The following is a 16,834-nucleotide window of genomic DNA, read 5'->3' on the forward strand; positions in this document are numbered from 1 at the left end:
GGAAGATGAGAGACACCAGACAAACAATGCAGACGAGCTGAAGGCTGCTATCAAAGCAACCTGGGCTTCCATAACACCTCAGCAGTGCCACAGGCTGATCTCCTCCATGCCACACAGCATTGATGCAGTAATTGATGCAAAAGGACCAAGTATTGAGAGCATTTACTGAATATACATTCCAGTAGGCCAACATTTTGGATTTTAAAATCATTTTTCAGGCTGGTGTTATAAAGTATTCTAATTTACTGAGATACTAACTTTTGGGTTTTCATTGGCTGTAAGCCATAATCATAAACATTAACAGAAATAAACACTTGGAATAGATCACTCTGTGTGTAATAACTATATAATATGAGTATTTTTTCAAATAAATGTTTTCAAATATATAATATGAGTAGCACTGTTTGTATTAAAGAACTGAAATAAATTAATTTTGTGATGATATTCTAATTTTGTGAGAAGCACCTTTGTGTGTATACATTTTGAAAGCATCATATAGACGTCCCTCTTTTTGTAGCTTTTATCCCCTCCCCAAAGGGATAGTGTATTATATAGTAAGACTTGGAGGAATGATAACCTTGTTCTTTGTGTGAACGTGTCTCACTTATCATTACTGTCTGTGTTTTCAGGTTAGTTTAGCCTACACTTATGAAACAAAGGACGCCCTTTGCTTAGTATTAACCATTATGAATGGCGGGGACCTGAAGTTTCACATATACAACATGGGGAACCCGGGCTTCGAAGAACAGAGAGCAGTGTTTTATGCTGCCGAGCTGAGCTGTGGTCTGGAGGATCTGCAGAGAGAGAGGATAGTTTACAGGTGAGACGCTCATCGATAACCATAACGTCCGACGTATGGAGCAGAGCCGAGCGCCTCACTTGGCTTTCAGTGTGATACTGCACGTCTGTGGTTTACATAGGACTGCAAGTAATCTTTATTGAGATATCAAAGTGGACAAATACAGCCCCAAACGCTGACTGACATATTCATCTCTGCTACATCTTTATATCTGAACACATAACTAACTTGCTCATTATACGTATGTATGTGTGTGTGTATATATATATATATATATATATATATATATATATATATATATATATATATATATATAATACATACAGACCAAAAGTTTGTACACACCTTCTCAATTAAAGATTTTTCTGCATTTTCATGACTATGAAAATTGTGCATTCACACTGAAGGCATCAAAACTATGAATTAACACGTGTGGAATAATATACTTAACAAAAAAGTGTGAAACAACTGAAATTATGTCTTATATTCTAGGTTCTTCAAAGTAGCCACCTTTTGCTTTGATGACTGCTTTGCACACTCTTGGCATTCTCTTGATGAGCTTCAAGAGGTAGTCACCGGGAATGGTCTTCCAACAATCTTGAAGGAGTTCCCAGAGATGCTTAGCGCTTGTTGGCCCTTTTGCCTTCACTCTGTGGTCCAGCTCACCCCAAACCATCTTGATTGGGTTCAGGTCTGGTGACTGTGGAGGCCAGGTCATCTGGCGTAGCACCCCATCACTCTCCTTCTTGGTCAAATAGCCCTTAATCAGCCTGGAGGTGTGTTTGGGGTCATTGTCCTGTTGAAAAATAAATGATGGTCCAACTAAACGCAAACCTGATGGAATAGCATGCCACTGCAAGATGCTGTGGTGGCCATGCTGGTTCAGTATGCCTTAAATTTTGAATAAATCCCCAGCAGTGTCACCAGCAAAGCACCCCCACGCCATCACACCTCCTCCTCCATGCTTCACGGTGGGAACCAGGCATGTAGAGTCCATCCGTTCACCTTTTCTGCGTTGCACAAAGACAAAGACAAATTTGGACTCATCAGACCAAAGCACAGATTTCCACTGGTCTAATGTCCATTCCTTGTGTTCTTTAGCCCAAACAAGTCTCTTCTGCTTGTTGCCTGTCCTTAGCAGTGGTTTTCTAGCAGCTATTTTACCATGAAGGCCTGCTGCACAAAGTCTCCTCCTAACAGTTGTAGAGATGTGTCTGCTGCTAGAACTTGTGTGGCATTGACCTGGTCTCTAATCTGAGCTGCTGTTAACCTGCGATTTCTGAGGCTGGTGACTCGGATAAACTTATCCTCAGAAGCAGATGTGACTCTTGGTCTTCCTTTCCTGGGGCAGTCCTCATGTGAGCCAGTTTCTTTGTGGCGCTTGATGGTTTTTACCACTGCACTTGGGGACACTTTCAAAGTTTTCACAATTTTTCAGACTGACTGACCTTCATTTCTTAAAGTATCATCAAGTAATGATGGCCACTCGTTTTTCTTTACTTAGCTGCTTTTTTCTTGCCATAATACAAATTCTAACAGTCTATTCAGTAGGACTATCAGCTGTGTATCCACCAGACTTCTGCACAACACAACTGATGGTCCCAACCCCATTTATAAGGCAAGAAATCCCACTTATTAAACCTGACAGGGCACACTTGTGAAGTGAAAACCATTCCTGGTGACTACCTCTTGAAGCTCATCAAGAGAATGCCAAGAGTGTGCAAAGCAGTCATCAAAGCAAAAGGTGGCTACTTTGAAGAACCTAGAATATAAGACATAATTTCAGTTGTTTCACACTTTTTTGTTAAGTATATAATTCCACATGTGTTAATTCATAGTTTTGATGCCTTCAGTGTGAATGTACAATTTTCATAGTCATGAAAATACAGGAAAGTCTTTAAATGAGAAGGCGTGTCCAAACTTTTGGTCTGTACTGTACATACACATACATACATATATACTGTGTATGTGTATATATGTGTGTGTATATATATATATATATATATATATATATATATATATATATATATATATATATATATATATATATATATATACACTCATATATATATATATATATATATATATATATATACACACACACACACACACACACACACACACACACACACACACACACACACACACACACACACACACACACACACACACACTCTGCAGTGATTTTCACAGTCCAAATGTAATATTTACATGTGACCTTTATGCTCCTTAGATTTGCTGTGAGTTGTCTGCACTTGATTTTTATGGGATTTTCATGGGGTGCTGCTCAACAAATATCTTTGACGGACTCGCAGACAAGTCGCTAGTAAGCTGTCTGTTAGTTTTCAAGTAGTTGTATTTGACGCTATATCCCCATTAAAAGTTCTCGCCTACCTGAGGGATAAGTGATAACCTGCAGATCTATGGACTTTCGGCCACTGGTGCCCCCATGATGCTGAGAACGCGGTTCTGGAACGTTCCGTCAGATTGTAGCGGTGGCATGTGTTCTGTGCACTTTCTCTATAGGATGGCTGGAGAAAGCTGACCAAGGCTACCACTCCATCCCAACAGTGAGATCTCCATGTTGTTGCTTACATTGTGGATTGTTAACAGCTTCAGCTGATGGGCAATTTAAAGGGAATCTGTCACCACGTTTTTGCTATGAAATCTGAGACCAGAATGATGTAGAGGCAGATACCCTGATTCCAGGGATGTGTCACTTACTGGGCTGTGTTGATGCTTCAATAAAAATCAGTATTTTATCAAAAGTAGATTATTACTCCAGAACTAGGTGTCTCGTGCCTTCTGGTCCTTCTGCTCAGTGTAACTCCACCCTAACCAATGATTGACAGCTTTCTTTGTACGCTGTTCATGAGCAGGAAGCAGCCAATCAGTGGTGTGGGCGCGGTTACACAGAGCTCAGCATTAAGAGCACTGCTAGATCTGCAGCAGAGAAAAAAACTGTGATTTATCAAAATGACAGCATGCAGCCCAGTAAGTGACACATCACTGGAATCAGGGTCTTGTCCTCTATATTATGCTGCTCTCAGATGGGTATCAAAAACCTGGTGACAGATTCGCTTTAATTCTGTTTTGTAACTTTGTACGGCTTTTTGTGTGTGTGTGTTTTTATCCTTTGAATTTTTTTTTATTTCTCATTGTTTTTTGGTTTAGAGACTTAAAGCCAGAAAATATTCTTCTGGATGACCGTGGTAAGTCCACTGTGTGGCTGATGGTAATGTTCTCACGTGGATCTGTCACCAGATCTCACAATGCAAACTGCATGTACATCCCTGAAAAGATTTTTAGATCTGATGACAGAAACTGACTTAATCTGTGTTCACACACAGCGTTTTTTTTTTTTTTCGTTTTGCTTTTTTTGCTGCGTTTTTTTTTTTCGGGTTTCGAAATCTGCAGCGTGTTGATTTTTTTTCAGCGTTTTTCTGTGCGTTTTTGCTGCAGTAAAGTGAGTGCGATTTGTGGAATCTCTATCACGTGTTGCTTTTTTTTTTAAGCCATTCAACCATTCAACGGAGGGAGAAAAAAGCCTAAAAAAGCGGCGTTTTTCCTACCAATAGTCCAGTATTTGAAGTGGATTTGTCAATTTTTTTGTGTGCGGTTTTGATGCTTTTTTCACATTGGTTTCAATGGGTGAAAAATGCTGCCATTTTCTTTTAAAATACTTTGGATTGAATCTGCAAGGAAAAATAAAGGTCAAGCATCTTATAAAACCGGATCTCTCAACAGATTTAACAATATGTGCTGCATACATTATCAATCAAATATCTTGGACCTGATGGGATTTGTGTACTTACTTTTAAAATCCTGTAAAATCCTGATATTTAGATGAGAGCACTTTGAGAGCTACAGTCGTAAAATGCTTATTTAAAAAACAGAATGACATGGCCACTCGAATATGGAATTTCAAAGTAAGTACATCAACTTCATCAGGTTGTTTTTTTTTTTTTTTTTTTAGTTTTTGTGTGCCGTGTATTTGATGACATTCGGTGGCAGATCCAGTTTTGTACAATGCTTGACCTCTTCTGGAGACATTGGCTTTCCATATTTTGGATCAAACGTCTGCTGGAACATAAAAACGGTCATCCGTGGACCCCAATCCGAAATCTTCTCTGGCTGCGGGGTATGTTCGTAGAGCACAGATGTAGCAGAGTTTGATTTGTCATATCGGTGCTCGGTTTGTGCTCTGTGAACAGTCTGACATCTGAGCTCTGCTACATCCACGGTACAGCCCGGTGTGCACGGACGATACAAACAGACAAGGCTGAAAATGAAGGATAAAATATATATATATAAATGGGAGAACGGCCGCTACAGCCATCATTGATGTTCCTTGAGTGTTTTTCTCTGTGGAGCTGTGTGTTGTGACCGAGAGCTGAGCCGACTGCTCTTCTGCTTACAGGACACATCAGGATTTCGGATCTGGGATTAGCGGTGCAGATACCTGAAGGCGAGTCCATCCGCGGCCGAGTAGGCACCGTGGGTTATATGGGTGCGTGCTCACATTGCGTCCTAGAAACCTTTCCTATGATAAACTTGCCTAGTTTACAAACCATTTTTCATAACTGTGACATCATACCGATACATCTGTCGTTCCGTCTATCACCGCATCATTGATTAATTCATGAGAGCCCACCAGCCACGGAAAGGCAACTTTTCTTTGATGGAAACCTAAACGTAATATTTATCAAATGTCTGTAGTTCCAGGTTTCTTATCTATTGTTGTATCCATCTATTGCATGCATCATCCGTCCATCCATTGTTGCATTTATCTAACATCTATTGCTGCATCCATCCCTTAATTCATCAGTCCATCAATCCATCGGTCTGTTGTTGCATGCAACATCCATCCACCCATTTCTGCAACCATCTATTGTTCTATCCATCCCTCCATCTACAGGATGTAACTCAGGATCAGTAATGTAATGTATGTACACAGTGACTGCACCAGCAGAATAGTGAGTGCAGCTCTGGAGTATAATACAGGATGTAACTCAGGATCAGTAATGTAATGTATGTACACAGTGACTGCACCAGCAGAATAGTGAGTGCAGCTCTGGGGTATAATACAGGATGTAACTCAGGATCAGTAATGTAATGTATGTACACAGTAACTGCACCAGCAGAATAGTGAGTGCAGCTCTGGAGTATAATGCAGAATGTAACTCAGCATCAGTACAGGATCTGTAATGTAATGTATGTACACAGTAACTGCACCAGCAGAATAGTGAGTGCAGCTCTGGGGTATAATACAGGATGTAACTCAGGATCTGTAATGTAATGTATGTACACAGTAACTGCACCAGCAGAATAGTGAGTGCAGCTCTGGGGTATAATACAGGATGTAACTCAGGATCTGTAATGTAATGTATGTACACAGTGACTGCACCAGCAGAATAGTGAGTGCAGCTCTGGGGTATAATACAGGATGTAACTCAGGATCAGTACAGGATAATAATGTAATGTATGTACACAGTGACTGCACCAGCAGAATAGTGAGTGCAGCTCTGGAGAATAATACAGGATGTAAGTTTGGATCAGTAGATGATAAATAAAAAAATGTTTTTGCTCTTGAGAAGTTTGATTTTGTGATTGAAAAAAATTGTTTGAGCTGAAAAAAAAGGAAAACTTGTGATTGTGTTTCCTGTTCAGCACCGGAAGTCATCAACAATGAAAGCTACACGTTCAGCCCGGACTGGTGGGGGCTCGGTTGCCTTATTTATGAAATGATTCAAGGTCAGTCGCCCTTCAGAAAAAGAAAGGAGAAAGTAAAGCGGGACGAGGTGGACCGGCGGGTGAAGGAGGACGAAGAGGAATATTCTGAGAAGTTCTCTGAGGATGCGAAGTCTATCTGCAGGATGGTGGGTACACATGGAAGTAAGGAGACTTTGCATTTTTGCTGTAGATGGCTGAAACTTCACATCCAAATTCTCAGTATTTATCGGTTCTCATGGAAGGGTTAAAGGCACTATTGGCAGCAGAGGGACATGTCCTCATGGGAAATCCCATCTGTTGCTGCAGATACCTGTATGTTCTGTTGTGTTGTCTACGGCCTTCTTAAAGGGATTTCTCCGCTGACGATGTTTAGAGATGTAGATTCCTTGGGGCCTACCCTAATCCTAAGAAAAGGGGTCCCAAAGCCTAATGGGATGGGTGAGGTAGTGCACGTATGTGGCCACTGCTCCGTTCACTTCTATGGGACTGATACAATTGTCACCTGTGCTGTGGATCAGTAGGGAGAACCCCTTTAAGGGGATCCATTTAGGATTTGGAGCATTCTGTAGGACCCAATCATTTTCTTTCTCTGTCCTATGGCTACCCGGCATTTATTTAGCATTGTGCCATGTAAATGCCAAGGTTCCTTGCCGTTCTCTTGGCCAATAGTTCATCTAGGGAGCTGCTGTAAATCAGGCGTACATTGGGCTTCATCCATATTTAAGCACACTGGCGGGATACAAGACAAAGCTTTCCTAAAACTTCGCTTTAATGGATGTTACATCCCTGCTTCTACATAATTCGTGAGGTCTTTAGGAGACAGGGATCATAGTTTCTCCATTTTCCCTAAGCCTTGTCCGCCTTATGTCCACCTTAGATCCCCTGCGTAACATAAGATGTCTCAATTCATCATTTTGGGGTTTTATGAAGTCTTTTTCTTTTGTTTTTTGTCTCTTCTTCTTTTTTGCTTTGGCAGATTTTACATCCAAAATGTACAAAATGTTTGATGAATTGAGCAAAAAAAAATAATAATTTTTTTTTGCTCCTTTTTGGGGCATGAAGTGTTTTGTGAAGTGTCTTCATTTTGAAGAACTCTGCAGGTTTGCCTATCTGTAAAAGACGCCGTGTGCACATGCCACTAGTGTAAATTTATCATCTGACCCTTTCTGTAATAATGTAGTATGTCTGTGTAAAAATAACAAAAATAGATAAAAGATAATAAAAATGTATGACATTTCCAAAAGTCTCATATGATGAATAGGCTGAAAACGTCTGTATAATGAAAACCGTGGCCATATTGTTGAGTAAGCCTTTTAAAATGTTTAAGACTGAAAAAGAAATCATAAATAGCCCAAAAGCCACAATGAATTTGGTTCAAACATAAAAAAATGCCTAAAAACTCCGAACATTTTTACTCAAGGCATAAAAGAATGATAAATTGAAGCCACAGTCAAACATTAGTGTCCTGGATCCTCTGGAGATAATGATTCCGAGGGTTGATATTATTTGGATATGTCCCAGGGCCAAGACACCCTGCGATCGGTTGTGATCGATGTGAGTACTTGGCAGCAAGTGGACGATTTCTCTGCGGCGCCTCCGTAAGTGAATTCAAGTATTACTGAAGTGGAGTATATCTGCAAATCGTCTCTTCCGAGATGGCGGACTACAACTCTAGCGCCACCTATCCTATAAGTCATTATCGACTCTCTAACGAGCCGCGCAGTATGACTTAGGATAAAAGCCAAACGAGACTCTTTCCAGACACGGTGTTTCGGGGTGTTGCCCCTCCTTAGTACAAAGCATGAGAGCTGGTTTGGCTAGGTGAGAGGCTCTGGTGGCAAATTTGAGATTCTGGTTTGGCTGTTATCCTAAGTCATATGACAAGGCTTTTTAAAGGGTCGATAGTGACTTTTAGGATCTTTTAGGATCTCTGCTTTCAGTAGGTGGCGCTAGAGTTCTAGTCCTCACCCTCTCTGAAGAGATAATTTCCATATTTAATTTCTCAGAGGATCATTGCATGGCCATGTAAGTCTCCTCGCTCTGACATGTCAGGCCTGGCTTGTCACTCAGCACAAGGAGAAACGTTACCCCTAAGGCTAGGGTCACATTGCGTTATGTGACCGCGTTTAACGGACTACGATACACCGCGGCATAACGCGGTGTTAACGTAGTCCGATAACGCCGCCATAGCCTGTAATGGTGAACGCGTCGCTAGCGCCCGCCCACATTGGGCGTGCGCTAGCGATGTCGCGTCATTTGAGTGACGGACCTCGGACGCTGCTTGCAGCGTTCGCGGCGCGCCCGAGGTCCGTTCCTCGCTAGTGCAGATTGGGGATCTGCGCTAGCGGGGACGCCGAACGTGGACCCTAAAGAAGCATTGCGTTAGCGCAATCCGCTAGCACTATGCGCTTAACGGATTGCCCTAACGCAATATGACCCTAGCCTAACACTGGAGGGAAGTATTGATTGCATCTATGTGCCAGGTCGCCAAACTGTGAGACCTTGCACTCCTCTCTGAATCATAGACACCACTTTGAAAATAAGTTTTCTTAACCTTTTATTGTATAGAAATATCCATTTTTTTCGCACTAATTCACATGAGAATTGTTGTCTTCTGGGCCTTTTGGTATCCAAGCGCCATCATCATGTAAGAACTCGAGTCCTCCAGCATTACTGCTCCGTTCTGACTACAACTTTTCACAAGTTCTTATATAGGATAACACTCGGAGAAACGATCAATCCCGTCTTTGTGTATTTCAGCGATCACAGAATTTCTTTTTTTTTCTTCTCCATACAGTTACTCACAAAGGACCCCAAACAGCGGCTTGGCTGCAAGGGAGATGGAGCTGCAGGCGTGAAACAGCACCAGATCTTCAGGAACGTCAACTTCAAACGTCTCGAAGCCTATATGCTGGAGTCTCCGTTTGTTCCTGATGTGAGTTTTTTTTTTCTTCGTCTTCCCCAGTAACATTTATTCCATTTTGCATATAACATGCCGCTGTTATTAATTTCAGAGATTGGGGTCATCTCTTCCCAGGCTCCAGTATATAACGTTACCTTCAGTAGGGCTCAGTTTCTGTCCCTCAGCCTCTAGGGTCTCACTACTGCAGTTCTGCTTCATCATTAATTACTGATGACGTCAATCGCTTAATTAAAAAAAAAAAATCTTGCATTGGAGTGAAATAGTGGGAAAAAACATTGGGACTTGTTTGAGATTTTATTTTTCTAGTTTCCCTATGTGGTTTAGTTTAACAGCATTTATTGTGTGGGAAAAAAATGATGTTTAATATTCTGTGGATCACTAAGTTTAGTGATACCAATTATATAGCGGTTTTACTACAATAAAAAATACTTTTGTTGTAATGTTTCAAGAGTCATTGCTTTTTTTTCTTTTCTTTATTTTTCATGCTTTGTCCGGGACGTTTTTTTTTTATTTATTTCTTTTATTTGCAGAGTGAATTTCCAGTTTTCCATTTGAGGCACATACAATTTTTTGATAACTTTCTACTTTTTTTTATTATTATTTTTGATGCAGGTTTAAGGTTTTAATTGGAAGTACAAAGACAGACCTGGGAGCCTTCACTAAGCACTTAACCTGCAATGACAAGCCAATGATTCCAGGGTGGAGGGTAGATGGAGAGCTCCTCCCTCCGTCTAACCACTTAGTTGCTGTGGTCGCATTCGACCACGTCATCTAATCAGTTATGTAGTACAAATTTTCTCCATTTAAGATGTTACAACAGGAGCCTGAATGTAAATTACAGGGGGTACGGAAAGTGTTCAGGCCCCTTTAAACTTTTCACTCTTTGTTTCATTTCAGCCATTTGGTAAATTCAAAAAAGTTCATTTTTTCACATTAATGTACACTCTGCACCCCATCTTGACCGAAAAAAAACAGAAATGTAGAAATTTTTGCAAATTTAATAAAAAAGAAAAACTGAAATATCACATGGTCATAAGTATTCAGACCCTTTTGCTCAGACACTCATATTTAAGTCACATGCTGTGTCCATTTCCTTGTGATCCTCCTTGAGATGGCTCTACTCCTTCATTGGAGTCCAGCTGTGTTTAATTAAACTGATAGGACTTGATTTGGAAAGGCGCACACCTGTCTATATAAGACCTCACAGCTCACAGTGCATGTCAGACCGAATGAGAATCATGAGGTCAAAGGAACTGGCCAAGGAGCTCAGAGACAGAATTGTGGCAAGGCACAGATCTGGCCAAGGTTACAAAAGAATTTCTGCAGTACTCAAGGTTCCCAAGAGCACAGTGGCCTCCATAATCCTTAATTGGAAGAAGTTTAGGACCACCAGATGTCTTCCTAGACCAGGCCGTCCAGTCAAACTGAGCAATCGTGGGAGAAGAGCCTTGGTGAGAGAGGTAAAGAAGAACCCCAAGATCACTGTGGCTGAGCTCCAGAGATGCAGTAGGGAGATGGGAGAATGTTCCACAAATCCAACTATCATTGCAGCCCTCCACCAGTCGGTCCTTTGTGGCAGAGTGGCCAGACGGAAGCCTCTCCTCAGTGCAAGACATATGAAAGCCCTCATAGAGTTTACTAAAAACCACATGAAGGATTCCCAGACTATGAGAAATAAGATTCTCTGGTCTGATGAGATGAAGATAGACCTTTTTGGTGATAATTCTAAGCGGTATGTGTGGAGAAAACCAGGCACTGCTCATCACCTGCCCAATACAATCCCAACAGTGAAACATGATGGTGGCAGCATCATGCTATGGGGGTGTTTTTCAGCTGTAGGGACAGGATTACTGGTTGTCATTGAAGGAAACATGAATGCGGCCAACTACAGAGATATCCTGGATGAAAACCTCTTCCAGAGTGCTCTGTATTTCAGACTTGGCCGAAGGTTCAACTTCCAACAAGACAATGACCCTAAGCACACACCTAAAAAGGAGTGGCTTCAGAACAACTCTGTGACCATTCTTGACTGGCCCATCCAGAGACCTGACCTAAACCCAATTGAGCAACTCTGGAGAGACCTGAAAATGGCTGTCCACCAACGTTCACCATCCAACCTGACGGAACTGGAGAGGATCTGCAAGGAAGAATGGCAGAGGATCCCCAACTCTAGGTGTGAAAAACTTTTGCATCATTCCCAAGAAGACTCATGGCTGTACCAGCTCAAAAGGTGCTTCTACTAAATACTGAGCAAAGGGTCTGAATACTTATGACCATGTGATATTTCCGTTTTTCTTTTTTAATAAAGTTGCAGAAATTTCTACATTGCCGTTATTTTTCAGCCAAGATGGGGTGCAGAGTGTACATTAATGAGAGAAAAATGAACTGTTTTGAATTTACCAAATGGCTGCAATGAAACAAAGAGTGAAAAATTTGTTCAAGGATTATCGACAATAGTAATTAATGTGTAATATGTGGTGCAGGACCTGACGGCTTAGTCCATGATGCACCAGCACCTCCCTGGTAATCAACGCACAATTGATATCTTCATTTAATGGGGAGGAATTTTTTTGAATGTATCAGTTTTGCCCATTAAGAAATCTATTGATGTTCCCATTTTTTTTTTCGCTGTCTTGCAGCCGCGTGCTGTATATTGTAAGGACGTGCTGGATATTGAACAGTTCTCAACAGTAAAGGGAGTAAACCTGGACACCACGGATGATGATTTCTACTCCAAGTTCGTGACGGGCAGCGTCTCCATTCCATGGCAGCAGGAGGTAAATTGTCTTCCGGGGATGTTGTATGCCTGCGCCGCAGGCATACTGCACCTTAACAATTTGATTTCCTCCTTCTTGTAGATGATTGAAACTGAGTGCTTCAAAGACATCAATATTTATGAGACAGATGGCTGCTTGTCACCAGACCTGGATGTGAGCAAACAGAACATTAGACCAAAGAGAAGCTTCTTCCATCGATTGTTCAGAAGAGGGGTGAGGCTCCTTATACGCAAGAGTGCTTGTTTTTCTGGGACCTGCACACTATAATAAAGAGTGTTGTTTGACTTCCTAACCTATGTAAAACCTCTGCTTGCTGCCAGTGAATAGAAACGCATATACTAGTTCTACACCGTTTGTTACGGGGCACCAGAGCCCTGTAGCTGTGTGCGGCAAGTGTCGGCAAACCTTGTGTCGGCCGGTGCGTGTTAAGAAGGTTTCCATTCATTGATAGCAAGTAGATACCCGATCAGTCTAAAAGTGTGAGGACTCCTGACCAGCAAAGCTACACGAGCTTGTTGGACGTCCCATTCCAAAACCATGAGTGTTAATATGGAGTCGGGCCCCTATGACGGCGAATACTCTGATACTGGAGCTTGTCGGTGGGAATTTGTGACCATTAAGCCAGTTTGGGAAACTGAACACTATTGCTGAATAGGAAGACCTGTTTTGCAGTTTTTCACTTCATCCCCAAGGTGTTAGGCTAGGTTCACATTGCGTTAATGTGTGCACGCTAACGGACAGCGTTGCACGGCGAAAATGTCGCAATTAACGCCGTGCAACGGGTCCGTTAGCGTGCCCATTGACAGCAATGTGAAGTTTTCCTCTAGCGCATCGCAAGCGCGTGCCTTTTTTCGGCTCGTGCTAGCGATGTGCCGTTCTCTTGTAGCGCGCCTCGGACGCTGCAAGCAGCGTCCGCGGCGCGCCCGAGGTCCGTTCCCTGCTCTCGCAGACGTTAACGCGACCCCTAAAAAAACATTGCGTTAGCGCAATCCGCTAGCGCTAAACGGATTGCCCTAACGCAATGTGAACCTAGCCTTAGATGGGGGTTAAGGATAAGAATTGAGTTAATTCATTCATCAGACTAGAGAAGCCGCCACTACTCCAGCCGACAAATGGCATTGCAAAATGTGATCGTACGCTCGTGTGCAGCTGTTAGACCACGGAAACCCATTCTTGAAGTTCCCTGATGGAAAGTGGAGACTTTGTAATGTTACAAATTGCCGAGGAGCAGAAGGCAGAAAGTCACCAACGCTCTGCTGACTCCATAACTTCAAAGTCCAGACCTCCTCTGGTATTAACTTCAGCACAAACACTGCACCCCCGCCAGGAGCTCCATGGCTGAGCAGCTGCTATGCAGCCTTACATCACCAAGCACAGTGCTCTTTGTCGGATGTAAAGCCGCCACCACTGGACTCTGGAGGAAACGTGTTCTGTGCACTGATTGATCACACTTCTCTATCTGGCGTCTGATGGATGAGTCTGGGTTTGGTGAATGCCGGGAGAATGTTACCCACCTGACTGCTGTACAATTTGATGGAGGAGGGCGAATGCTACGGGGACGTCTTTCTGTATTCGACCTAGACCCTTTAGTTCCTGTGAAGAGAAATCTTAAAGGGCTTGTCATCCTTTAAGACAATGTTTTTTATATGCCCTAACTGGGTCCAGTGCTGTCTCCATCTGTCTCCGTTGTTTGGCTGCAGTGGTGACGTCACATTGACAATTCTGCTGCCAGTCACTGAGCACACTGGCTCGTTCACTGATCTCCGTAATTAAATGAAGCCCAGTTTTGTTTTTTATGTTTTTTTTATTTATTTAGGGGATAACTCCTTTAATGCTTTATCATACAAGACATTTTGAACCCTTGAAGCTTCTGACCTTTCCATGAACAGTTTGGAGACAGCCATCCTGTGTTCCATGGATTGTGCCCAGTGCACAAGGTCCATATAGTCATGGTTAGGGGAGTTTGGTGGAAGAACATGACCGGCTGCACGGAGCCCGGACCTCGGCTTCTAACAAACCCATTGGGATGAACTAGAACGGAGCCCGAACTTTCCCCAACATCAGGGTCAGATCTCACAGATGCTCTTCTGGATGAATGAGCAAAAATTCCCACAGATACCCAACATAAACTTGTAGAAAATCCTCCCAGGAGAGTGGGAGCTATTTTATCTGTAAAAGGAGAAGGCGGTGGGATCAATTCTATACAATACCTGTGGATGTAGAGGGGGAGGTCATAAAAGCTCCTGTAGGTGGAATGTGGAGGGGGCACATACTTATGTCCATATAGTGTATCTAAAATAATTAGGGATTGATGTAGTACAGAATTTGCCTCTTCAGAGAGGAAGAGGACTTAAACGCTAGCGCCACCTATTGGAAGTAGCAATCCTAAAAGTCAGTTTGCCATATGACTTAGGATAAAAGCCAAACTAGAGTCTCAACTTGTAGAGACGTGTTTCCGAGTACAATTTACATATTTAATTTCCCAGAGGAGCATTGCATGACTTGTAAGTCTCCTTACACTGGCATGTCAGGCCTGTTACGCTCCACAGGGAGAGTTGTTACCCCCCAAAAACCCAGTCAGAAGCCTCTCATACAGCCAAACCAGCTCTCGTGCTTTGCACTGAGGGGCAATATCCCAAAACACAGCGTCTGCAAATTGAGATCTTTTTTGGCTTTTATCCCAAGTCATGTGACAAGGCTCATTAAAGGATCAATATTGACTTTTTTGATTGCTACTTCCAATAGGTGGGTCTAGAATTAACGTCCTCTTCCTCTCTGAAGAGGAAAATTGCCTATTTAATATCCCAGAGAATCATTGCATGGCCTATAAGTCTCCTTACACTGACATATCACTCTCCTCAAGACGAGACGTTACCCCTTAGACCTAGAATTGGTATTCAAAGTTGCATAATGTTTAATATACAAGAGGGGACTCAAGGCTGTATAGCTTGGACCAGGATCGTAACACAATGCTCGGACTGGCCGTCTGCTCTCTTGACCCAAGCGTGACTGCTTCATACAAATACATGCTGTCACGCCCCTGTGGGGACAGCGGACGGTCAGTCCAAGCATTGCAGTGCGATCCTCGTCCAAATTATATGTATCCTTAATCTGGTTTATTCCAATATTTGGACTTTATGTGAAGCTGTGCCCCTAACATTTCTTCTTTTTTCCCCTCCTCCCAGGTCTGCTTTAAATCCTCCTACAGTGATGATGACGATGAGGCCTCCAGACCATGAACCACTGTCCAATAGCCAAAAAAATCAAATCCTAGAGCGTTAAAACTGCAAATATTTTATTGTATCTATGAACTGTAAAGGTGTATTATAAATTAAACAAAGAATTCTGTATGAGTTTACAGATTTTGTACATTTCTACTTGAATTCTGTTAAGATGTATATTTTCACAAAGTGTATTGTACAAAAAATAATAATAATAATAACGATAAGGCCATACTCGTACCACTGCAATGCATATAGTGTGTCTGCGCGTGCATATGTGTATTACTGAGACATATAGAATGTGCCGGTATGTGCACACACCCTGTTATCATGAATGACTAAGTATTTACAGCCACAGTCTGTGTTAGCGGCATTAAGTGCATACAGTGCTGTAGCGTGGGTCGCCCGTCCCACCCCTCCGCCATACATAGGTATACACAGCGAATAAGGGTCTCGTACCAATCTCCGCTTCCCGGGGGGGATTGGTAGCAGCGCTGCGAGGACTTGTCTATACTTGTTTGTACGGTTCTGAGCTATATTTGTGGATTAAAGGAGAACTTTCCATTTTTGTTTTATTTATGACTTTATTGTTGTCCGCGTGCAGAACCAGATACTACATGGACTTTTTTTTTTTTATTCGTTGTCTTTCACAACTACTATATATTTTTTTTACATTTTTAGTAGTGATGAGCGAACGGGCTTGGATAAGGTGTTATCTGAGCATGCTCTGGTGCTAACCGAGTGAGTTCGGCCATAAGGATAACTGAGGTCCTTATTCGTGAAGTCCGTACAACCATTCATTACATATACCACCTCCATATGGATTATTCATCCCTACCACAGCTGCTTCCAATACATCTGCTATTGTTAAAGGTACACAGCTGCTTGTGCCTAAGCTCATTTCATTGTATTTTTGCACGATTCCAGAATCTTGATATTTGACCCCCTCTCTCTGATTTTCCATGGGGATGAACTATTGTGGTGGTCAGCAAACATTAAGCTAAGGATCAACGCACTGCTGCCGATGGATTTATGCAGTTGGCTAAAAGTATTAAAAAAAACAAAACATGGTTTTATGGGTTCACTTGGCGAGGTGGATTCTCCAAGCCGTTACATGGATCAGCGAGGAGGAGGCCAGAAGGGTATGCTGGACAGCCAGCAGACATGTGAAGGACATGCAGCAAGCAAATGGTTAAAGGCAGTCATATGCTGTCCCTTTGCAAAGGACGTAGGCAATAGGGAAGATCAGACCAACGGAATACTTGCTTGTAAGGACACGCAATGTTGCAGCAGCGTTTGTAGTGTGAACAGCCACAGAGAAGAGTTTTTTTGCTTACAGCAGATAAAAGATTAATCAGCAGGTCTGAGGCAGGATGTAAAT

At 42.3% G+C, this 16,834-nt stretch overlaps 1 protein-coding gene across 4 annotated transcripts in view; it reads left to right on the forward strand.

Moving 5' to 3' along the window:
* Positions 1-16,028, forward strand: part of GRK4 (G protein-coupled receptor kinase 4) — a 203,877-nt gene extending 187,849 nt beyond the window's left edge. For all 4 annotated transcript variants that reach the window (XM_077280049.1, XM_077280052.1, XM_077280050.1 and 1 more), the window contains 8 exons: positions 630-820; positions 3,974-4,011; positions 5,220-5,309; positions 6,470-6,678; positions 9,330-9,467; positions 12,095-12,232; positions 12,314-12,445; positions 15,418-16,028. In XM_077280049.1, coding sequence (XP_077136164.1) covers positions 630-820; positions 3,974-4,011; positions 5,220-5,309; positions 6,470-6,678; positions 9,330-9,467; positions 12,095-12,232; positions 12,314-12,445; positions 15,418-15,471 — 990 coding nt within the window. In that variant the 3' untranslated portion in view covers positions 15,472-16,028. The remainder of the gene's footprint in view (positions 1-629; positions 821-3,973; positions 4,012-5,219; positions 5,310-6,469; positions 6,679-9,329; positions 9,468-12,094; positions 12,233-12,313; positions 12,446-15,417) is intronic.
* Positions 16,029-16,834: the final 806 nt, after the last annotated feature.

Source organism: Ranitomeya variabilis, chromosome 1, assembly GCF_051348905.1.
Source record: "Ranitomeya variabilis isolate aRanVar5 chromosome 1, aRanVar5.hap1, whole genome shotgun sequence".
NCBI classification, from domain to species: Eukaryota; Metazoa; Chordata; class Amphibia; order Anura; family Dendrobatidae; genus Ranitomeya; species Ranitomeya variabilis.